Below are 23,353 nucleotides of genomic sequence, written 5' to 3'. Positions count from 1 at the left end.
AAGGACGGAAATGGTGACCAATTGTGCCCGGTGGCAGACCGCCAGCCAATGGGTGGTGGCGACGCTGACTCCGCTTCACCAATAGGGAGAGCGCAGATGGGCCGGGGCTGCTGCTTCCCGGAGACCGCAGGTGTAGAAGCAAGCGCTGCGCCCCAAGCGGGACGGGTTTCCGAAGCTGGCAGGTAGGGTTACGGGAGACTGGGAAGCGGTACTGAGGAAAAATGGTGGGAAGTGAAAGGTGGGGGGTGGCGGGTGGAGCGGCGGCGAACGACAGACCGAGAGAGGAGCGAAGACGACAGGCCTGAGGGGAGCCGACGAAGGAAGGAGAGGGAGCCTGGGGGAGCAAGGGGCGGATTCAGCACTAGGGTTTAGGGAATTTTAGGTAGAGGGCGGGCCAGAGCTGCTTCCTAACCAGGCGTCATCAACTTTAGGGCGAGCACGATTTTAAAACGGCCAAGTTCCGACGATCAGAGCCGCCCTGGAGTCGGGACTAGGGCTCCATCTCTCGAGACGCTCAGCTCACGTCCCTTCCTAGTTCAGTGCAAAAGCCCTGGGCACATTCTTGCAGCACCCCACGCTTGAGAGGAAGAATTAGGATGCTGCCTGCTTACATACCAAGGAGATGACACAGGAGGGGCAAGCCCCAGAGGAAAAGGTGGGGTTAGAATAGATTAGAAAAAGGTAGCTTTACCCCCTCAACCTTCCTTAGTGGTTCCTTGTTTCCCATGACCCTCTTATGGAGTTTTGGGTGTACCTAATGTCTTCATGGTTCCTTATTAACTTCCTCAGGAAGGTAAAGTGACATACTTCTGTTTCCCTTGCTCCTTGAAGCGCGCCAAGCCTATTCTTACTCCTTCAAGTTACAGTTGAACTGTCAGATCAGAAGAAAGATTACCATAATATGTCTCTAAGATGTAGAGAGGACTCTTCTTGCCTTCTAAGTTTTTTTTCCTCCAAGTCTTCAGTTTTTCCTTTGTGCATGATGGGGAAGTTCTCTCATTCCCAATAGAGTCCGGGGGATTTGGGCTATTCAGGGGACAACTTCGAAGAACTCAAAGAGGGGTTGAGAGGAAATTAAGCTGGACTCCTGCCTGATCCCCCGCTGTGGTAGGATGAATGTGGGGGTGGCACACAGCGAAGTGAACCCCAACACTCGAGTGATGAATAGCCGGGGCATCTGGCTGGCCTACATCATCTTGGTAGGACTGCTGCATGTGGTCCTACTCAGCATCCCCTTCTTCAGCATTCCTGTTGTCTGGACCCTGACCAACGTCATCCATAACTTGGTGAGCACTAAACCATAACCTTTTACCCACTCCAGGCTTTTCCCAACCAAAAACAAAATAAAATCACCAATTATTTGGGGATTTCTGTCTTCCTTTTGGGATCTTAGCATACTTCTTGAGCTGAAGGACTGCTTCCTGCCCCCCTCACACTGCCCCCTTCCCTCCTCCCAGGCTATGTATGTCTTTCTACATACGGTGAAAGGGACACCCTTTGAGACCCCTGACCAAGGAAGGGCTCGGCTACTGACACACTGGGAACAGATGGACTACGGGCTCCAATTTACCTCTTCCCGAAAATTCCTCAGCATCTCTCCCATTGTACTGTGAGTCCAGGGGGAGATACGGGAGATGCTTCAAAAGCCAGGTACAAAGGTCCACAGGGAATCTTTAAAAAAGCAGACTTCTACTCACTTAGACCCTGTGAAGATATGATATACTAGGTCTAAATCTAGAGAGAACAGTAAAAAGTAGAAGGCAGTAATCAAGCATTACTTGCTGCCTCCTTGGTGGTAGCGGAATGGAGATGGGACTGAGAAAAGATAAAACACCAAGTAAAGGAAATTATTTTACACTTCCAAAAGAAGTGAATAAATAAAGGCAGAACTGATGTGAATCTGTAAGAACTGTGAGAAGTGGAAGCAAAAAGGATTCTAACAGTCATGCAGGCTGAAACTGCTTCAGCTGTCATTTGCCACCTGTCATTAACAATAAAAAGAAAAAACACAGGGCTTCCCTGGTGGCGCAGTGGTTGGGAGTCCGCCTGCCGATGCAGGGGACTCGGGTTCGTGCCCTGGTCCGGGAGGATCCCACATGCTGCGGAGCGGCTGGGCCCGTGGGCCATGGCCGCTGGGCCTGCGCATCCGGAGCCTGTGCTCTGCAGCGGGAGAGGCCACAGCAGTGAGAGGCCCGCGTACCGCAAAAAAAACACAAACTAATTTATAAATCTCCAGTTAAAGGTGCTATCCGATTATCTCCCCAACCCCAAAGTAAATACTGTTAATATAGCTGGAATATTTTCAGATATCCTAGAACTGCATGCAGTAAAACTGGTCATTTAAAATAGAAGAGAAAGTTGCTGGAAAGGCCTGAATATGGATAGGGAAGGCCAACTTCACTCAACCTATTTCTTCTCTCCCCAGCTACCTCCTGGCCAGCTTCTACACCAAGTATGATGCTGCTCATTTCCTCATCAACACAGCCTCACTGCTTAGTGTACTGCTGCCCAAGTTGCCCCAATTCCATGGGGTCCGTCTCTTTGGCATCAACAAATACTGAGGGCTGGGGCTGGGGACGTTGGAACAAAGGGCTGTAACATCCCTCCTTTTTCTATACTGTCTTCTATATCTTGAAAGCCTGAGAACTATGTTTCCCAAACTCCCAGTGGAAACTCAAACTTTCCCAAATTTTCATTGGAAAATGGGGTTCCCTGGGCCCAGCCCTGCTAGGAGCAGGTTTCTTTGACTGAGGAAAGACAGGTGAAGTAAGGGGCAAATCACTCTCCACAGCAGGAAGCCATGTTTGGGCAGCTTTTTGGTTGCTTAAGTTTTTCCATATCATCCACTTCCACCACCTTCCATCCAGCTCTGTTTTACTGTGTATTTTCCTTATAATAAAGATAATTATTTTCAGATATGGCTACAGTTTGGTCAGCAGGAAGGGTAGGGAGGTGTCTTCATGAGGCTGGGGAAGAAAGATGCAATAATGACTTACAGAACTACAGAATTTCTCTAAGGTTTTTTTGTCCCCTCTCCCTTGGTCCAGTAGGAGGTGCCCTTCACTCTCAGCTAACACTTAGGAGGGAGAAGATTCTCAAATGAAAAAAAAAGGGCTCCAGCTATATGGGCAAAGAAGAGAGGGAAGATACAGGTTGCCAGTTATGTATTTATAGAAAGATAATCCCCTGGCTTTAAATAGATATATACATACAAATATGAACAAACTTAAAAAAATACAAACCCTTGGATCATAAGGGGGCTGCCAGGAGCCCCTCTATCCTTCCCCCTCACCCAAGGGCAGAGAGCATGAATCTGTTTTTTAAAAATTATTAGTTTTGGCCATCCCTGCAGCAACAAGCACGAAGTTGGGTGATTACCCACAAGGTGAGAGTTCCCACTCTCTGAACTCTATGTATCTCCTATAATTAGGGTTACATGCTTTCTCGTTCTTTTTACTAGTATACTGGGGCAAAGGAGGGGGCTCCGTCCTGAAATGGGTCAAGAAATAATACAGACACGTTTAAAAAGAGGGAGGAAAGTGTCATCTGCTGTAGAAGCAAAAGACAAGACAAAGGCATACAGACCCCAGGGAATTACCCAGTTCCCACACTACTATGGGAGATATCGTCCAGCCCAGGTCCAGGCCCTAGGTTCTTTGTTCTAGCCACCCCCTTTTTCTTTGGTATTGTCAGAAGACAAGATTCAGTTCCTGGGTGCTGGTGGAGGAGGGAAAGTGGTTCCAGGGCTTCCTATAAGTACTGAGTGAACAATTTGAGCTTAAAATTTTCCCTTTTTTAAATATTTAAAAATAAACAAATCAAACTCCATCCTGTGCTGTACACAGCCCTTTTGGCTCCCTGACATTGATTTGAGGAAAGAGAGGGGGTGTCAACGTTGGAAAGGCCTCCTCACTTTCTTCCGCCGCTTCGGTTTGGCTTCTCCCTTGGGTACTGTGCTGTTGGGCTTGGAGGCTGCAGTGGCCCCAGGGCCCGGCTGAGGAGCTGCAAAGAAGTTCCCTTTGGACATCTGGCCTGGGGGTACTTGAAAGATCCGGCTCAAGAAATCCTGAAGGTCGGCAGGAGGGGCATCTGGGGTAGCCCTGACAGGAAAACAGAAGACATGATGAAACGAGATATTGGAGTCAAATGGTTACCTGTGTTACCTATTTACACCTATTAAAGATATACTGAGTCAGTTCCCAAACTTCTTATAGGGTGAGACACCTACATGTCCTAAACAGCATGTCATGAAACCATGTTCAGAACTAGAATAGTGGATAGATTATTGAGAGGAATACCACCTACCTCTGCCGCCCACTGGTGCCTGCCACCCGTGAACCAAATGAGATGTGATAGGGGACCCTGTGGGTATCTGGGGAGATTCCCACACGCTGGCATCCAGCCCACTCTGCAAGCATGAGAGATAATTAGCCAAAATATCACAGTTTTGGCTGTGATATCACAGATGGGCTGGATATATGAGCCCATACTTCCAGAGGACAGAAGTATACCTGTGATGTCATACACCTTTCCATCCATCAGCGCAAAGTAGGTGATCTTGAGGCCCAACATGCTTGACTCTGCCCAAAAGTCTCCTTCCTCAGCAGGATGCAGCCTATTACACTCAGCACAGTATCTGGCACTCTTAGGTTCCCGATCCATTTCAAACCTCCTGCAATCCAACAAAAGGACAGTTCCTTAATAATCTATCAAGCTTACCTAGAGCATTGCTGTAGTCTCCATTACTGATATCTCATCATTACAAATATGGTTACTGACTCAGTTGTTACAAATGCCTACGTACACCCTGCCCTCAACCTTCTATCTTAAAGCTAGAACTATTATCTTTTCTTGCTAATTCAAATCCTCAGTCTCTTAACAATATGGCAAAAGTAGAAACCTCAGGGTCTTGTTACTTAGCATCTGGATCCCACAACTACCGACAATACAAGGAAGGTTTTTAGCTACCCAATCCCTAAACTGTGGCTGTCCCACTCCTGTCCTATTTAAATCATACCTATGCTTTCCCTGGCATCGGCTGCACATCATAGTATTCATTGCTTCTTTGAGGTCGTCCTGCAGCTTGGACAGAAACTCATTCACTGACCGGCTCAGCTCATTCTCTGCCATTCGCTTCCTGAGAGAAAAAAGGCTTTGTAAGTCAGAGGGTATTGAGTGAGGGACAAAGGGAGACAGATCTATTGGCTTCTTGAGGCTCCTGGCCAGCTAGACAAGCCACCTCAGTTCTCTCTGCCTCAGAGAGCCTCCATCCACAAGTCCAATGATCTCTGCTATTGAAGATTATTCATTTACCCCACCTGACAATTTCCTAGCTCCAACTTACATCTCATATTCCTTCCGTCTTTCAGGGTTGCTGACAATGTCCCAAGCTGCCCGCAAAACCTTGAAGGCCTCCTCAGCCCGGGGATGATGATTTTTGTCAGGATGAACCTACCAAAACACAGATTTCATCACATATCCCCATTTTGGGTCAAAATAACCTCATATCAAAGTGTTCTCCTTCACCACCCTCTTGAAGACTCAGTATAGCTTAATGGTTAACTGCTGTGGCTCTGCAGACAGATCTGGGTTTAAGTCCCAGCTCTGTCACTTATTAGCTGTATGACGTAGAATATTTTATCTATCATGGATTGTTGGGAGTATTAAATGAGAATACACATGAAGCATATGGCACAGAATCTGGCACTATGGCGATCTGCCATCCCAGTGTGCCTGGGGTTGTCTCAGTTTTAGCACTGAAATTTCATGTCTCAGGAAACCTTTCAATCCCAGGCAAGCAGGGATGGTTGGTTTAGTATGTGTGTGCCTACCTGGCACACACATACTAAACCCTCATATTTTAACTTTATTGTCAGTCATAAAGTTAAGAGTTCCAACATACTCAGACTCTATTTTCTAACTAGGAAATTCTCATATCTACTCAAAACTTCCTACAGTAGTTTGCCTTTCTGTCCCAGGAGTGAAATATTGATGACACCACGATCCTCACAGGCTTTTTATCCACTTTTCAGCCTTTTCTCCAAGACAAATAATATCCTCACTTTCTACAGCTTCCTGATTGTTCCCATCCACATACCCCAAAAACAGAGATAAAGCTAGTCTCTTGACTGAGGCCAAATAAACAGAATGCTATTAAATCTCTCACATTCCCAAACTTATAGAATGTGGGTAATGGTCAATTTAGGGCCTAATAAAGGCAGTGAGAGGTTGTATAAAAGAAGCTCACAGGGACTTGCCTGGTGGTCCAGTGGTTAAGACTGCGCTTCCAACACAAGGGGTGCAGGTTCAATCGCTGGTCGGGGAACTAAGATGCCATATGCCGTGTAGCATGGCCAAAAAAGCCCACAGATACTCTGGCCCAGAACAAGAGGGAGAACTCTGGATAGTAGGGCAGGTCTACTGAGGATCAGGGAACTTTACTACATATAGCTCTACTTCAAGAAAGTAAGTTGAAAATGAGAATTTTTGAATGATACTCCCCAAGAGAGGATGTCTGCTAAAAGACATGAAGGTGAGAAAAGAGCTCTACCATTAGTAACAATTTGAGTGTGAACACTGTTCCCCAGTCTCAGAATATCCCAGGCCATCCACTAAGGGGCATACATTTCCCACCCAACTATTGATAATTTAGTCATCTGGTAAGTTAAAGGCCTGGTACTTTATTGTGCCTTGAATGGTTAATGGAAACTTTGGTTGCTCACTCCCCTTTAGTGTCATGCAACCATTGAGATAATTTACACACTGTGATATTTTACCAGTCAAGTTCCATACACTCAAATAGGCCTCCAATGCAATTTACACACATTACTTATATTCATAATAGCTTTACTTGTATAGAAATAGCATATCTAAAAATAGCATCTGAATAGCTACTTCTAAAAGCAATTTGATTGCATGCTTGTATTAAACCATTTCCCTCGAGCATGATGTCACAACTCCCACCTATACCCCCTTACCAGTAAAAGCAACCATATTTTCATGTATGACATGAAAATGTACGTACATGCCTCTCCAAGATTTATGTCCCATTCTCCTTCCCTTTCCCACTCTGGGTTGTTGGTCTTGAAACAGCTGTTTTCTCTCACCTGGTCCTGGAATAATCACTCACACGCACTCCCTGAATGTTCCCACACTAGTCCACTTTTGCCTCACTGGGACAGACAGTTGGATTTCCCTGTATTCAAGAAACCCTCATTTGTTTAGGAGAGAACTGCCAGGCTTTCTGACTAGGTCTCTTCTCCACCCTACTCAGAGGGATTTCACCTGGATATTCCAGGGTGAGTGAGTCCAACACTGTCTAATACACCAGGTTCATTGATTTTCATTAAGAAAAAGAATCTCATGATAAAAAACTTTTAAGGGAAAGTCAGATCCCATAGTAAAGGGGGGGAAAGTCTTTATGACTCTTTCCTAAGAATTAAAGATGCTCTTCGTCTTCAAGTTGACTTTCTACTCTGCCTTCCCTTTATTCCACTCTCCCAAAAATTGTAATAGAAAATAAAATATGGGAAGAACTGGAAACAGAGGGGAAGGGTACTCACCATCACTGCCAGCTGCCTATAGGCCTTCTTCAGTTCAACATCTGATGCTGTGGCTTCAACCCCCAACACATGAAAAGGGTTTAGCTCATCCTCAGGAACCCCAGCCATGGTCAACAGTCGAGCCACTTCCTCTTCAGGCTGGCAGTAGCGACCACTAGCTACAGGTGCATTCCCCTGCCTACTGGTCCTCTGCTTAACCCAGGGCAACTCCAGCCAACCCCACTGAACTATTCTTACCAGCTGCTGCCACGGCCTGCTCTCTCTCAGCAGAATCAGGCACCGCTGCCAGGTGGGAGAAGCTAGCCAAGAGAAGAGCCAGGTGGCTTTACCCCTCCAGCCTAACCGGTCACTCAGTCCTACCAGAAACCGCCAACCCAACTGTAGACAGCCCAACAAAAGGGCCAGAGCCAGGAGCAGCAAAGCACCCAGTAGCCTAAGAAAACGGGTGAACAGCCCTGCCCCATAGCAAAACCCTTGGCTCAGAAACTGGAACATCACCTGGGCCCTGCCCCCCAGCCGCCCTGCCCAGACTCCCACCCAGACCCAAAAAAGGTCCAGATCACTGCCTTTCAGCTGCCTGCATGCATAGATGAGATGGCCACAAGTTTCCACGTACTCCCCCACTAACACCAGCAGTTCGATCAGCCACCAGAAGCCCGCCTGTCCAAGCTGACACAGTTCCTCTGCCCCCCACAATCCCAGTCCTCTGCGCTTATCTGCCTGACTCCGTTTCCGACCCAGCCGATGTCGACCAGGGGATCTGGGATCTCTGCGTCCACCCTCCCGAGTATCCTCCTTGGCTGGAACGCGGTGCCGTTGTCTCCGGGGTGCAGGTTTCTTTCCACTGGCCACACGTGAAAAATCACTGGGAAACTTAAGAGGTTCCTCCTCATCATATTCCTCTTCCAACTCTTCATCTTCCCCCAAAGCTGGAGAGGTACAATGGTGGCAAAAGTTGCTAGAAGAGCTATCTCCTCCCTCAGAGTAAGGCCTTTCAGGGATTCCAGGGGTTCCCTGGCAGTTACAAGCAGGTGGAATGGAAAGAAAAGAAGGGTTCCCATCCTCCTGGTACCCAGCCTCATTCTCCCTTGAGAGTTCCTGGTCCACTCCTGACTCTTCTGAAGATGCCTCACTCTGATCAGGGTCCTCTCCATCCCTAGGGGGTCCTGGACCCCTTGGAGGGCCATGGCTTGGATCTGACCAGTGGGCTGGATTTGGGGGCTGTGTGTACTTAGGACTAGAGCGCTCTGTGAGGCAGCGGGTACCATTAGGAGCAGGCCCAGCTGAGTCCCTGAGTCCTGAGAATGAAAGTATTTCAGGGTCCACAGAGGGTCCTAAAGTCCTGAGGGAGGCACCACCACTGTGGTGGGCTCCACACAACCCTCCTTCTCCGGGGTGCTTCTGGGCCATGACCCCAGGGCTTCCTGAGGATTTTAGGTCACAGCCATCATGGTAAGTTCTGTTGCCTGTAACAAAGGTATCAAGGTGGGGATGATCAAGGATAGGACCAAGAGAGAGGTTACATAATCTTAAATTGGGGAGATATATTTAACGGACCCACCTCCCTTGTTTTCCCGAGTTCTTTTGGGCATTCATTACCCCAGCAATAAAGCCAATACTACATTAACGACAACCCTGCTCCCTCCCTCCTCCTCCAAATCCCCTTATTTTTTTCTTTCCCCAGAAAGCTATAATGCTGAATCAGGAAAAAAAAGAGGTACCACAAAGGGTGTGGTTCTGGGGTCACTCTTGGGAAAAAGGGAAATACGACCGGAAAGGGGGCCGCAGACAGCCAGAAAAGGGTGGGGACCATGCGGTCCTTAAGGAAAATCTGGGGGCGGAGCTTGTGGTTGCCCCTGACAGAGACAACCGCGAACCCTCGGGCTGGGTAGAGGGGACCAAGGTAACGTACCGAAGAGCGGCGGTAACTCCTCCCCCTCGAGCAGCTGGGCCGAAGGCCAGGGGGAGCTACGAGAGCAGCTCCCCCGGCTCCGCCTCCCGTTCACTCCCCTTCCGTCCCCGCCGCGGCCGCCGACCTGGGGCTACTTCCACTTCCAGGGTCACCGGGGAAGACACGGGAAGGAAAAGTAAAAGCGGTTGGCGGAGGCGCGAGCCAGTGCTGCAAGCGCGGAGTCGAACCAGTGGGGGCGGTCCTGAGGAAGCACTGGCCCCGCCCCTTAAAGGGCTCTCTGCTGCCGCCCTCCGCGTGCTGAAGTGGGGTCCCCGAAGGTTGCGCCACAGGAAGCGAAGCAAGTGGGCGCTGCAGCAGTGCCTGCGGACTGGGGGCAGATTCTCAAGTTCCTCTGGCTGTATTCTTGGGCTTGTGCCGAGACCGGGAGATAGAGGAAAGCCACCGAGCCAGTCTTTCCCTTGCAGTCAAAACCAGGGAGCGTAGGGGAGCCACCGCACTGATCCCTTGCTGTAATGAGGACAGAGGGCCTTTTGTATCATGCGGGGGTGGAGCGGAGGGGAGGACGCCCCGGGCCTGGCCCCGCCCTGGCCCTCCTACGCTGCCCCTTTCTTCCCACCAACCCTCGCCACCCACCCCGCCACCGCGCCTGACCCAGCTGGCGAACTGCCCCGTATAACTGTAGCTCCCACGGCCCGGATCTGCGCCTCTGGGTGCAGCTCTCAGTCCCCGTCACGAACCGGGACCGGAGGACTGAGAGCGTGGCTCCACTGGGCTTAGGACCCGAGAGGAGTGCCCCAAAACACTGCACTCATCTGCATGCTGCTTTGCATCTCGTTTGCATACCAAGCTGTTCGGTCGACGTTGACAAGCGCCCCCGCCCCCACTCAGACCCGGCTTGGATACCCTCTCTGTCGGTCCCCTCCTCTGCACACGCCTCTCCGTTAGTCCCCCTTCCAGACCCCGTCTTTGCTCCGCAAGCTTTTCTACCCATGAACCCCTCGTCGGCGCCCCCAGACCAGTAAGAGCACCTTCCCGGGGTCCCCGATCCCGACCACCAAGTTCTCCAGAAGACAATACTCCAATTCTCTGGGAAGTGGAAGAAACCAAGCCGGAGTAGGGGGGCGCTGGGACACCAATAGGGGTTTTGAAAGCTTCTAGTTGTTGAGTCAGCGCCTAAGTATTCAGAGACCTTTCCCCAAACCTCTTGTGGTTCCCCCAATACCGTTCCCTGCTATGGAAGGGGGTCTCTGATCCCAGCCTAGAGCCGTAGGCAAACTGGGTCCCCCCACACACAGGGAAAAGAGTTGGAGGGTCCCGCCCCGTGATGTCACCCCCCCCACCCTGTCCCCTTCCTCCACCCCACCCCCCCGCCCCCAAGCTGGTTGCTTTTAGCTCACGGGGCTTGGGCTACGACTTGCAAGAGTTTAGGGGGCAACGAACAGAGTGGCCCTGCGGGTACCCACGCCCGACAGCCGCGTGAACGCCTAGGACTCCGGGCAGGGATGCAGCTGGGGGTCTAGGGAAGCACATCTACCCCCTCCTCTCCTCAGCCCTGACAGGGTGGTGAGTAGTTAACACCCCCTCCCCAACCTCTCCTTGTTTAGAGTCCCCAGACTTCCAAGCGGATTGAGGAGAGAAACCCCAGGGATTGCCCAAGCCAACTCTCCTGCTTGTTAAGACCTTGAGGTCCAAAAGAAGACAGCTGAAGGGAAGTGCCTGCACCCACCCTACCCCACTCCCATAGTGCCCCCACTGCCAGCCACTCCTTGGTGTCCTCCTTTCAGGAACTGAGATCATATCCCACTGGCAGCCCTGGCACCCCAGGGGAAAGGGAGAGGTAGGAAAAGTCCCACCAGTGTCCTGAGGGGAGGAGCAAAATACTACCAGGATGTGCGATGTTGTCTGTGGGCAAGGTGCCTGCTTAGTCCGTGAGGGATCGTGGGAGTTGGACTGTGGCTGAACGCCCCTTCCCCCAATAACTCCTCCACCTGAAGCCAAGGCTTCAAAACCCTGATAAAGTGTGGCTTTCTGTCTCTACTTGATTCTTTGTCCCAAACTCTTGGTGTCTGATTTTTCCCCCTCTTCCTTCTCTTGGGCTGAGGCAACTGTCGGGAGACCCCCACCATGATTCATTCTCTCCCCTTCCTTCTCCTTCTCCTCCCTCTATTAAGTCCATTCTTCCCAGTCCAGTGTGATAATTTTGAGTCCCAGCTGCAGATGGGGCAAGCTTTCTTTTCGGCTGGAACAAGCTGCTGAGTCTTTAGCCTCCAGTCTCACTAGTACCCCTGGGCCCCTCCCTCCACAGACCGAGGACTTCCTACTGCTCCCACCCCACCCTGAAAAGCCAGGGGACAAAGACTCATTACCTTTATAAGATTTGAAGTTCTACTTAATGTCCTTGTTTCAGAGGGTGATAAAGAGACAGCTGGCTCCCCTTAACCTGGTCCTGTAGGTTTCTTCAGTTACCCCAGCAGGGCTAAACTCCGTCCTGAAATTGGCCTTTCTTTAAAAGAAATAGAGGTACAGAGTCCTCAAGATTTATGGGCACCTGAGTTCCTGCCCCCTACCCCCTTGCAGGTTTCCCAGCCCCCTCAAGACATTCATGGATGGATGAGAGGAGCTGACACTGACCTCCCTCTCTGTGACCACCTTCTCTTCGGCCATGGAGGAAGCCTTGCTGCCCCTGGCCATGGCCTCTGACCCCAGGCCCTTTAATCAACAACTCCCAGAGCCTCCAGACCCAAGATGTGTCTTGGAACCCCAGGACAATCCTGAATTGGCACCCGCCCTGGTGTGTGCTCTTTGCTGCTGCTTTGGAATCATCTACTGCTGCTTCGGTGAGGGCAGGGCCAGGGTTCTGGGGGGCAGCTGCCCGAGACTGTCACCCTCAAGGATGATGCCAACTTTCTCCTTTGCTCCCGAGCCACCTCTCCTCCTCTGTCAGGGGATGCCTACCTTCAGTGTGGCTGATCTGCTCTTGCCAGCTCTTTTTCATCCTCCATGCCCACACCCTCCAGCTCTGAGCCCTGGCAACTATCATTTGCCCTCCCCTTGCCTCCTACCTCAGAATTCCATTCCCAAATTACCCTCTATGCTTAAGGCTTCTTCACCCTTCCCCAATAATCTGAACCAGCCTGTGCCGATTTCTTCCCGTCTACCATGCCTGGAAGGACGAAACCTTGTTTCTGTACTTTTTCCCCTCAATGCATCCGTCTTACCGTCTTACCTCCTGATTTGCTCTCCCATCCCCTCTCAGTTCCTGAAAAGTCCCTACCCTCCCTAGATGATCCCTTTCTGCCCTTTGCCTTGAGGTCCCTGTGTGTGCTGCTCCTGCCTTCTGCTCCTCTGGTCAGCCATTCCTCTCCCTTCTGATTCATCAGAGCCATCCCTGGAGACCTCTTTCTGCCTCTCAGTGCCTCCTGCCTCCCTTCCCAGGCTACCGCTGCTTCAAGGCAGTGATGTTTCTCTCCGGCCTGCTATCAGGAGCCCTGGTGATCTTCCTGCTGTGCCACAAGGAGCGTGTGCTAGAGACACAGCTGAGCCTGGAGGTGAGCGCGGGCATTGCGCTAGGCATCGGACTCCTCTGCGGCCTAGTCACCATGCTGGTTCGCAGTGTCGGTCTCTTCCTGACTGGTCTCCTGCTAGGCCTAACCCTGGGCGCCGGGGTCCTGCTGGGCACTGAGCCCATCTACCAACCACCTTCAGCCTGGGTGCCGGCCGGGGGGCTGGTGGGGCTGGCACTGCTGGGAGCCCTGCTCACACTTCGGTGGCCACGTCCATTCACAGTTCTGGGCACAGCCCTGCTGGGTGCTGCGGTGCTGGTGGCCTGTGCTGACTACTTCCTGGAGGGGCTGGCACTGGGCAGTCGGCTGGGCCAGCGCTTGCAGGCACTTCCAGCCTTGCCTCCTCTCTGCTGGTATAGCTGGGTCTTGCTGGGGACCTGGCCAGCCCTGGGGGCCCTTGGGGCCCTGGCCCAGTGGAAGCTCATGGATGAGGAACGTGGAGGCCACACCAATGGTGAGTTACTGCCATGGTACAGAAAGCAGCCAACCTGTGCCTTCTCTTGTCCCTGGTTCCCAGACTTGAGGAGGGGAAGGGGGAAAATCCACTTGAGGCAAAAGGCAGAGGTGTCTAAGGTGAATGGGGCAGGGCTTTGAAGACAGAGTTGGAGGAGCCAAAGTTCTGGGTAAGAATGAGAAGAATCATTGTCGGGGGTGGGCCGGGAAGAGTTACTGGGGACTGATATGGAAGGAAAGGAAGATGTCAGGGAAGTCCAGAAGGAAAGGGTAGGAGGATTACAAAGAAAAGTTTCTTTAGAATAACTGGAGGGGGAATGAGATTTGAGAGAGAGGTAACAGGGAGACTGAATGCGTTTCTTTAGAGTATGAGTGTATTTGGGGGTGGGTTTCAGAGTCTAAAGAGGCCTCCCTGAGTCTGTATTGCCCCCTCCCAAGCAGTGGTCTTGAGCCACCAGCGAAGGCATCTCCAACTCCTTCGGATCCGTCAGCAAGAGGCTAAGTGGCACCGGACCTCCCCTGGGGTGGGGCTCTGTGAGGGCAGCTACCGGCGCCCGCTCCACCCCAGCGCCCGGAGCCCTGCTGACAGTCTGGCTCCAGTGAGTGGAGGGGTAGGGGGTGCTCAGGGGCATGGGAGAGAGGGCACATGGGGATGCTCAGGGTGGAGGGGGGCTCTGACCCAGGCCCTTTCTTCTGCCCTCTCTGCCCTGTGCCCCTCCAGAGCTATCTCCAGAGCCTTCGAGAGCGCCAGCTGGGACCAGGCACCCAGGCCACAGCTCCCCACACTGTCCTGGACCTGGATTCTGACTGTGGTTCCACTGTACCCCTCACCACACCTTCTGGTTCCACCCGGACCTGAGCCTAAACCTCCACTGATGCCCTCACCCCTAGCAAGGGCCTGGGAACACTAGGTGGGCAGGGCCTGGGCCCACAGGATCCAACACAAACTTCCCCACCTCTTGGGGATGGAATCTGTGCTCCAACCCAGAGCAGCCCTGTAGGGATATGTTTTAGGTACAGATAGAGAAGAATCTTGTGGGGAAGGGAGAGGAATGGAAATATGAGTACCTACCTCTGTCCAGTAATAGAGGTGCCCTGGTCCCTAGAGTAACTGACTCCCTAATTCCCTCCAAACCATACCAAGGGGGACTGTTACCCAAATAACCTTCTATATACCCGTCTCAGTTTGCCTCACAATGGTAAAATAAGGGGTTTTGTTTTGTTTTTGTAGGACCTATAGAAAATCAGGAAGCCTCCTAAAGCACTTGATAGCTTTTTGATGGGGAGAAGGGCAACAGAGGAGCTCAAGGATCCCTAATCCCCAGGTCCCTCATTAGGGGGCAGTTGGGTTCCTGGTTAGCCTTTCCCTCTGGACCCCGTAGGCTCAAGCCCCCTTCTCCTACCTCAGTTGGGGGTACTGTCCTCCATGGTGCTTCCCTTTCCCTTCTTCTTAATGTGGGGAGGACCACAGGGCACTGCCTGGCTCAGCACCCACCTTCCCCCAAAGCTGGCTTCTTGCTCCAAGGAGAGATCATTGGCCCACATGCCAGAGTCTTGCCCTTTTGCCCAAAGGAGCCTGGTCTTCAGGGCTGCGTGGAAGACAAGTGCCTTCTCTGCCTCTCATTATAGGTGACACTAATCTCCTTAACCAGAACATTGTCCCAGCCACTAACCCATTCTAACTCTCCACTACCCCTGATTCTCCTGCCCAAAGTCTGTTCCCTGGTTCCCCAGACAGCATGAAGGAAGATATGTCCCTGCCCCGGGGAAGCAAGGTTATGATGGGAGGGAGCATGTGAATAAAGTGGCATTGAACGTTGAATCAGGGAGTCCAGCCTCTACTGTTGCTGCTCTTTTCTTTCTTTGCACCCCAGAACAAAGGGTTAGCCGTACTGACAAGTCCTCTGTCCCTTAAAGATCTGATGACGGTACCTTTATCAGACTGGACTACTGTAGGAGCTGTACATGCACAGCCAGAGGAAGAGTTGTTCACTGCTCTCTCATGAACGTGAAGTTAACCTTTATGAAGCACAAATGCTCCAGGCACTTCACATATAGTATTTCATTTAATGCAACAACCCTGCAGGATTGGTATTAACCTTATTTTGTGGATGGGAAATCCACGGCTTAATGAGGTTAATTAACTTGCCCAAAGTCATAAGCAAGTACATGTGATTCTCAAGGATTACAAAGCCATTGCTCATTTTACTGGCTATGCAGTTTTCTTGCACTTTATCTAGGAAGAACAGGACCCAGGCTTTCCCAGTTGTGGCCTCCTGTCAGCTAAAAGCCTGATGGCTGCCTTTCCTCTACCAGTGTCCTCCAGAGAGGTAGATGGGGAAGAAATGGATGGAGTTGGGGGCTGAGTTAGAGAGTCACTGCCCAGGAGGGAAAGAATACAGGGGAGTGGTGGCTGGAGCTGGGACATTTAGAGGTGTGAGGTCCATGGTTCATGCTCGTGCTGCAGCAGACGTTTGACTGAGGTCTTAGATCTCTGGGAGGGTGACGTTACCAGGGAATAAAAGGGTGGTGGAGGCTGTGGCTGAGAGGGTAATGTCCAAGATCGTATCTCTGGCTGAGCGGTCAGTGTTCAAAGTGACATCTATGGCCAAGGAAGTGGCATCCAAGGTTGTTCCTGTGGCTGAGGAAGTGGTGTCCCCATCTGATGGGGTGGTGTCTGGGGTCTGGGGACGACAGTGCATCCAGTTGTGGGCGATATCTTTGGGATAGCCTTTCTCTACTCGAAGCTGCCGATTGAGGCGCCAGTACTGTTTGCCCTTAAAGAAGTAGACGCGGCCATCCCGCCAACTCATGGCACCTGAGGGCTGGTCTGGCGCTCCTGTAAACAACCCCTTGGTTGGTTTGGGGTAGCGGCTGAAATCAGTTGGGGCCAGCTCGTCCCACTGCCAGTAACCGGAGCCCTAGGTGTGGGGCAGACAGGGAGAAGAGGAGGATGAGCAGAGAGCTTAGGGACCCCCCAGAGGTCTACCCTCAGCCCACAGCAGCTGTAGAAGAACTCCCTTCAAGAGCAAGTCGGCTTCTCCGTGTGAGGTAGCCCGCCCCTCCTAAGAAGGGATTTGCCCTTGCTTTGACCTTTATACCTTAAAGAGGAACACCTTTTTGTTGAGAGGCCAATAGAGAGCAGCATCCAGGTTGGGTTCTACCCTATTCAGCTTCTTAGGGAAGCCAGGAGACATCTTGAAATTAACGTAGCGCCACACCTTGTCTCCTGAGAGCACGAAAGGAAAGAACAAGTCACCTCTGTCCCCAGGTGATAGCTTTCAGTTCCTCCATTCCACCACCTCAGAAACTTCTCATCCCTCCCTCCTTTTATGGATTCTCTGATTATAGGCCCTCCTCAGGTAACACACTGTAAACTAGTCCCCTCACCCTTAAAGAAGTGAATCCATTGCGTCCGAGGAGAGTAGACAGCAGCATCCAGGTTTCCTGGGAGCCCCTCCCAAAGGGCAGACACTTGGAACAAGGGACCCAGCCCTGAATCTGTCACGGTCCACACGTAGTTTCCCTTGAAAGCGTAGGTCTTCCCTCGGGGCCCTGAGAGCATAAGCATGTCAACAAGTCAAAAAGACAGGGGCCAAATAAAGACTTGTGGGTATCTCAGGCAGACTAATCATTTGCTGTCCTCCCACAGGCTGATTTCTCAAAAATTCATTCAACTTTAATTCAAAGAGAAGATTAAGGGCAGAGAAGGAGGACCCAGTGTTCAGCCTCTCCTTTATTGTTCACAGCAAATCAGCCTTGGCCCAACAAAACAAAACAAAAGCCCTGCAGATAGCTGCTCCCCCTTGGGGACCTCCCCTCCTACCCCAGGTGGCTTCCAAGTTGTACTTCCATGCGGGTATAACACCCTCTCTAATAGACATTCCAGTTAAGACTGTTTTCTCCATCCTGCTGTATTTCCCGATGATTTTGCTGGCCCTCATAGGGTTGCAGCAGAGGTAAATTCCAGCCTGGCCCACCTTTAATTTGGTTCCGAGTCCTCCCTCCCCATACCACATGCCTCCTTCCATGGCCACTAACCCCTGTCTGGTGGTTAACTGCCATTGCTCATGCTGAGTTCCCATGTCACTCCCATCTCAAGGTCGGCAGGCCACCCCACTGCCTGCCTACAGCCTAGAGGAGAAGGGTCTTACCCAGCATCATGGCGTCCAGTTCACCACTGCAGGGGTCTGGCATGGGACTGGGTTCCGTGGGCACTTGGGGTACAGTGGGGAGCTCCGTCTCTTCTTCCTCATCCTCTATCTCTGGGCTTTTCTTGCCTGCAAGGTAACATAATCCTGCTCAGGGAGAGAACTCAGAGCACTGGCCTCCCCACTCTTCTACTGTAAGTTCAGTTCAGAGGTCCCATAGAGAGGAAAAGGGAAACCTAGAGAGCTTTCCTTGGTGGGAGGAACGATCATATTGATATCAGCGGGAGACATGTTTTTAGTTTTGAGAGGCACTAGAAAGGGAGAAGGGGGTTTGCTGGAATGTTCATTCTTCATCTGCTAGAACAGGTATGAGGGGAGAGAGCTCTGGCAGAAAGATTAGACCTGGAAGTGTCAGAAAAACAGCTCTTGGGAGTTCCCTGGTGGCCTAGTGGTTAGGATTCTGGGCTTCCACTGCAGCGGCCTCGTGGCCTGGGTTCAATCCCTGGTTGGAGAACTGAGATCCCACAAGCCACGTGGTGAGGCCAAAAAAAAAAAAAAAAAAAAAAAGGAAAGAAAAACAGCTCCTGAAAATGAAGAAGGCTGAGTAACTGGGCAGGAGGAAGAGAAAGAAGCCAAGCCATTTCCCTCCATGAAGATTAGACCTGTCTCTTCATGCCTGAAGAGATACTGGTCAGACTGACCTTCATGATCACTAGGGGAAAGGACTGACCATAGAGAGCCTGGATCCCAGCCACGTCATCCGGGTGCAGCTTGAAGTGGGGCCGGTAGCCAGCATAGACAGGGGCCATGAGGGCCTGGGTGTATCGGGAGTGCCCAAGCCCCAGGGCATGGCCCAGTTCGTGGGCTGCAATGATGCGCAGGTTCACCCCCCGGTAGGTCTCCTCAGTCCAGAGCTCATCTTCATCAAAGTGCACACTGCCCAGCTCTGGGATGTCGGCATGGGCCAGGACCCGCCCTGGAAAAAGGCAAAGGTAGACAGGAAGGAGGTCAGAGTCTCCTAGGGTGGAGCATCCCCTGCTTGTTATAAACTCCAATTACTCCATTCCCTTAAAATTCCCCCATGTATATTCACTGTCTCTTGGATACCTCTCACTCCGTTCAGATTCTGCTGTCATCACTCCGTTCTCTCAGGGATGCCCATCACTCCGTCCCTTTACCTCCCAGCCACTCTGTCATCTCTGGCCCTGTCCTCTCTGAGGTATGCCTTGAGCAGAGGAACTTAAACCAATGAAGAAGGCATAAGCTTCAAAGAAGAGGCTTGGTAAGGCCCCAGGGAGGTGACATGCTGCTCCCCAAGGGAATATTAGAAGATGGTTAGAGAGTGTAGGGTGCAGTTGAGTATGGGGGTGGCCTGACATTAAGGTTCCAGAGTCACTGACTCAAGGGGACAGAGGTCTGTGAAGTGAGAGTCAAGAGCTGGTGCCTACCAGGCCCATCAAAGGTACTGGAGCAGTATGGGCTTTCGCGGCCATGGAAGGAGAGGCGGATATCAGCCCAGCCAGCCTTCACCTCCCGGAAGGTCAAGGGAGCCACACTGCTCCAGTACTGGAAGGCTTGAAGCAGGGCTGCCCGGGCTGTGTAGGATGGGAGGGTGGAGGGCAGGTTCAAGATGCGGAAGGTCAGGTGCTTCTTTCTCCAGCGGCCTGGTTAATTGGACCAGAAAATAGATTAGAAGCACAGATACTTTTGCCAGCTCCGAAGAGTTCCCCTGAGTCTGGGCACTCACTTAGTAAAGCTGTGAAACAACCCCTCCAGGCAAATGATGATCAGTTAATTACCAGGTGACCATCCATTCAGCACTGAGCTTATCCAGGCTGTCCCAGTGCCACCTGTGCTCCACAGCCATGCCAACCCCTCCTCTCCCTCCCTTTCCCAGGCTCAGCCCTCACCCAGCAGCCGGTATTTAAGGGTCTTCTTGTTGAAGGGGTCCTCCAGACCACAACGGGGCTGCCTCATACGGGCCCTCGTGGCGTCATCTAGCTGACCTGAGACTGGCAGCTCAGATGCTTCCTGAAAAGCTCTAGAAACAGGGAGAGGGATGGGTCCAGCAGGGCAGGGCCATCTGGAATGACTGAGAACTGGGGTTAGCTCTTTGGTCCCCCGCTGCCCAAGGTGGTGGCTGAGAATGGCCCAAAAGCTCTGAAGCTGATGGGATCACTCCAGTATCCAGTCCTCGTAATTGGGACTTCCTCTTCTGTTCTGCGTAAAGGCAATACTCCAGCTTCACCTCCTGTGTTCATGCTCTTATTTGGGTAAAGTGCCATCTGGCGTTGCCTTCTTCCTCTACTGCAATTTCTAACCTCCTTCTGATCTAGGTAAGTGTCCTGCCTCCTGCTCTGGAGACTCTCCCACCACTGCTCCCACCTGAGGGCCTGTCCTCCCTTTGCTTTCTCCCCTCCTGGCTGGACCCGTCCCTCCCAGCCCAGCCTGCTCTGGAGCAGTTTCATCCATCAGGCGCCACAGGTACTGTGACTTTTCAAGGACCTGGGAACATATCTGAGAGCAGAAAGAAAAATGACCCACTAGATCCAAAATATGAAAACTTCAAAATAAAATAAATAAATCCTGTATTAAATGTCTATGAAAGGCAACATCATGTCAACAACTCAGCTCCAACTCAACTCAACTCACAGTTTTACATATAAATTACACTTCATGTGGAATGTGACCAAATAATAATATTTTGGATATAACATGGCATGGAGCCTCCAAAGAAGTGCTTAGGGCCTAGGAAGATCCAGTGACTGTGCCCTCATCTTTGAATCCCCATCTCACCCCAGGCCCCACCACCCATTCCCTAGATCCCCAACGTGGACCTGGGTTAAGCAGAGGTGGGCCTGGGGACTGAAAGGGTTTAGAAGAGAGAAAGGAGACCTTGTGACCTTGACCCTGAAGGCATGCACCTTATGACCTCTCACCTCAGAGCCTCTGTGATAGCTTCTGGCCTGGAGTCATCAGGTCCTTCTAGAGGCTTCTGTAGGTACCCGTATTGCAACAAGTAATCCTATGATGAGGGTACGGGTCAGCAGAATAAAAGGAGGTTAGTCTCTGGGTGAAGCTCTAAGTGACCTAACAGCCCATAAGGACAGGAGGGGACAGACGTGGAAGGACTAAAGGAGAGGCACGTTAGGGGAGGAACAAGGGGAAGGAGTGGAGATGGGTAGGGGTGGATCATGGAATAGAGGAAGGAAGGGAAGGGAAGGCAGTTGTAGGTCAGAAGGGAGGCTTGGATGGGACCATGGAGCAGTCCCTCCATTCGCCCCCCCAGCCTGGGTCTGACCTTTCCAGGGCACTCACCACTGCTGCCTCCTCTCCAGGCCCCAGGGCCCAGCACGAGACTGTCATGGGGAGTAGGAAGACCAGCCACAGCCGCTGCCAGTTCATGGTCCCACAAGGCAAGAGCTCCAGAGGCTGTTTGTGCCCTCTGCCCTGAGATTTCTGGGAGCCTGGGGGAGCAGGGCTAGGTGGGGGGCTCTTCCCCTCAGTTATTTTCACTCTCTAGTCTCTGGTCCTCTTTATAAAACTTCAGAGGAGGGGAATTGGGGGGAGTGTCAGTAGGAGGTGACTCAGCCCAGAGATGTGTTGCAATTCACCATTAACCTCTGCCCTGCCAGAGAGCGGAAGTCAAGAAGAGCCTCCAACCCTGTCCCCCAGGGTCCTCTGCTGGAGACCGAAAGACTTTCCATATTGTCCTGGGGGTGGGTATCCTGGCAGGATCAGAGGCAGAATATCTGCAAAGACTAGGTATAGGGACCATGGCCATCCTCTGAAGCTGGACATTCCTGTGCCCCGTGACCCTTGGGTAGCAAACCCCTCGTCTGCGACCTTCATGTCTCCCTGTCTGCTCTAGGATAGGAAAAATAAAAATAAAACTAAGAGGTAGGAAGCAAGTTGCTTAGGTGCTTGGGTTTCAGGTGAAGGAATGAAGGATGAGATCTCAGTTTCTTTGCATCCAAGACCAAGTTGGGAATTCAGATGCTCTTGAAACCTACTTGTGTCTGCTTTAATAAAAAGTCATTTCAAGCATTTAATGTACCTGGAATGTGTGTATATGGGGGGGGGGATAACAAGGATACAAAGAAGTAAAGGGCCAGAGCCTGCCCGCAGGGACATTACAGATAGGGTGAGACCAACACAAGCACCTGAAATGAGGGGAACCAGGGTGCCAGGCAGGGGGTGCCCCATCCTGAGGGCCATGGGGCTGTGGGAAGGCTCACAGAGGAGGCAGGCTTTGAGCTGGGCTGTGAAGGCTGGCTATGAGTTGGATGGAGTAAAAGAGTCCTGAGGAACAGGGATGGTGTAGGTCTTGAGCAAAAGTGCAGAGGGGAAAAAAGCCAGCTGTGCCCAGTGAGAGGTTCTGAGGCTGTGCTTCGTGCCTACTCCAGGCTAGGTCAGTGCTTCGGGTGCTGCTTAATATGTCTGTCGAATGACCAGGCTGGGAGAGTGGCTGGGAGCCAAAGTTTAGAGACGGTCTTGAATGCTATGTAAGAAAAAAAAGAAAACCTTACAGTTAAAGAACTACTTTGTGTTAGGTGATTCATATATTATCTCATTTAATTCTCACTATCCTCCTATGAGGGAGGAATTATTCTGACCTTTTTTAAATATTTATTTATTTATTTATGGCTGCGTTGGGTCTTTGTTGCTGCACATGGGCTTTCTCTAGTTGTGGTGAGTGGGGACTACTCTTTGTTGCAGTGCACGGGCTTCTCATTGTGGTGGCTTCTCTTGTTGTGGAGCACAGGCTCTAGGAGCACGGGCTTCAGTAGTTGTGGGACGCGGGCTTCAGTAGTTGTTGCACGCGGGCTCAGTAGTTGTGGCTCGGGGACTCTAGAGTGCAGGCTCAGTAGTTGTGGCGCACGGGCTTAGTTGCTCCGCGGCACGTGGAATCTTCCTGGACCAGGGATTGAACCCGTGTCCCCTGCATTGGCAGGCAGAGTCTTGACCACTGCACCACCAGGGCAGTCCCTCTGGCCATTTTTTTAAGAGAAGAAATGGAGATTCAGAGACGGAAACTTGACTAAGGACATGGAACTCCTAACTGGCCTGGCATACATTCAAATTCCTCTGCCAACTCCTAACCCGCATTCTTTGCATGCACCACACTGACTCTTAGAGCTTTGTTCTCTAAGTGGTTAGGAGCCACTGAAATTTCCACCATCACCTGTGCATCACACAACACTTACATACCATTCAAATGCACAGGGAAGTGGGGACAGGAATGGGGGAAGGGGTTACTGAACTCATGTTTTCAGTGGGAACCCAGTTCTGAGCCCCTCCCCACATCCCAGGCTGAAAGGCTGGCAGGCCACAGGGGAACCCTTCACACCCCAGGATGGAGGCGGGGGATCCTCCTGACTCATATCGTCGCCCTCAATGATGCTGGTCCTCTTGACCCACTCAGCACGCAACTGAGTAAGAATCAAGTGACTAAGTCCCAAATGGCCAGTGACAGGCAAGCAAGGACATAGCCTCTGACTGATGAGTGACAGAGGCCGTGACTGAGGCCATGATCAAGGCTGCTGCCCCCAGGAAATGAGGGAGCTTGGGAACCAGCTCCATTCAGCCCCCTGCAGGGCTTTTCTCAGCCCTGCCCTTCTCTTCCTCTTTCCACCCTTCCATCCCTCAATCCCTCTTCTTTTGAGAAGACATGGCCAATTGAAAATTATATATTTTTTTCTGATTAAAGTC

General features: G+C 51.5%; 4 protein-coding genes across 13 annotated transcripts; 2 read left to right on the top strand and 2 right to left on the bottom strand.

Annotated features, from left to right (window-relative positions):
• Positions 1-11: 11 nt before the first annotated feature.
• On the top strand, positions 12-2,914 carry ORMDL2 (ORMDL sphingolipid biosynthesis regulator 2). Of its 4 annotated transcripts, none has more exons than XM_060113395.1 (4): positions 12-182; positions 1,112-1,286; positions 1,458-1,650; positions 2,426-2,512. In XM_060113395.1, exons 1-3 carry the CDS (start codon positions 49-51, stop codon positions 1,611-1,613), a joined length of 465 nt encoding a protein of 154 aa, XP_059969378.1. In that variant the 5' UTR covers positions 12-48; the 3' UTR covers positions 1,614-1,650; positions 2,426-2,512. The 4 variants fall into 4 exon arrangements, with proteins under 4 accessions (XP_059969378.1, XP_059969380.1, XP_059969379.1 ...); XM_060113397.1 differs by having other exon boundaries at positions 23-182; positions 1,010-1,286; positions 1,458-1,609; positions 2,426-2,914; XM_060113396.1 differs by having other exon boundaries at positions 23-182; positions 790-1,286; positions 1,458-1,609; positions 2,426-2,914.
• DNAJC14 (DnaJ heat shock protein family (Hsp40) member C14) lies at positions 2,669-10,574 on the bottom strand. Of its 4 annotated transcripts, none has more exons than XM_060113384.1 (8): positions 10,503-10,574; positions 9,475-9,981; positions 7,563-9,028; positions 5,345-5,451; positions 5,018-5,137; positions 4,512-4,672; positions 4,306-4,408; positions 2,669-4,100 (listed from the first exon to the last, which is right to left on the bottom strand). In XM_060113384.1, the coding sequence occupies exons 3-8, from the start codon at positions 8,970-8,972 to the stop codon at positions 3,890-3,892; spliced, it is 2,112 nt and encodes a 703-aa protein (XP_059969367.1). In that variant the 5' UTR covers positions 8,973-9,028; positions 9,475-9,981; positions 10,503-10,574; the 3' UTR covers positions 2,669-3,889. The 4 variants fall into 4 exon arrangements, with proteins under 4 accessions (XP_059969367.1, XP_059969369.1, XP_059969368.1 ...); XM_060113386.1 differs by lacking the exon at positions 10,503-10,574 and adding an exon at positions 10,378-10,395; XM_060113385.1 differs by lacking the exon at positions 10,503-10,574 and having other exon boundaries at positions 9,475-10,065.
• Positions 10,575-10,840: 266 nt separating this feature from the next.
• Positions 10,841-15,331, top strand: LOC132499061 (transmembrane protein 198-like). Of its 4 annotated transcripts, XM_060113391.1 has the most exons (6): positions 10,841-11,037; positions 12,052-12,311; positions 12,855-13,022; positions 13,261-13,491; positions 13,929-14,089; positions 14,212-15,331. In XM_060113391.1, the coding sequence occupies exons 2-6, from the start codon at positions 12,137-12,139 to the stop codon at positions 14,347-14,349; spliced, it is 873 nt and encodes a 290-aa protein (XP_059969374.1). In that variant the 5' UTR covers positions 10,841-11,037; positions 12,052-12,136; the 3' UTR covers positions 14,350-15,331. The 4 variants fall into 4 exon arrangements, with proteins under 4 accessions (XP_059969374.1, XP_059969373.1, XP_059969372.1 ...); XM_060113390.1 differs by having other exon boundaries at positions 12,910-13,491; positions 13,932-14,089; XM_060113389.1 differs by having other exon boundaries at positions 12,910-13,491.
• Positions 15,332-15,493: 162 nt separating this feature from the next.
• Positions 15,494-21,194, bottom strand: MMP19 (matrix metallopeptidase 19). The gene is made up of 9 exons (XM_060113388.1): positions 20,960-21,194; positions 20,581-20,666; positions 19,552-19,682; positions 19,090-19,305; positions 18,372-18,617; positions 17,645-17,770; positions 16,881-17,045; positions 16,592-16,719; positions 15,494-16,411 (listed from the first exon to the last, which is right to left on the bottom strand). Exons 1-9 carry the CDS (start codon positions 21,044-21,046, stop codon positions 15,977-15,979), a joined length of 1,620 nt encoding a protein of 539 aa, XP_059969371.1. The 5' UTR covers positions 21,047-21,194; the 3' UTR covers positions 15,494-15,976.
• Positions 21,195-23,353: the final 2,159 nt, after the last annotated feature.

Source organism: Mesoplodon densirostris, chromosome 11 (assembly GCF_025265405.1).
Source record: "Mesoplodon densirostris isolate mMesDen1 chromosome 11, mMesDen1 primary haplotype, whole genome shotgun sequence".
In the NCBI taxonomy this organism is placed as follows: domain Eukaryota; kingdom Metazoa; phylum Chordata; class Mammalia; order Artiodactyla; family Ziphiidae; genus Mesoplodon; species Mesoplodon densirostris.
Note: the sequence above shows the minus strand (reverse complement) of the source record. Positions and strands in the feature narration are given on the sequence as shown.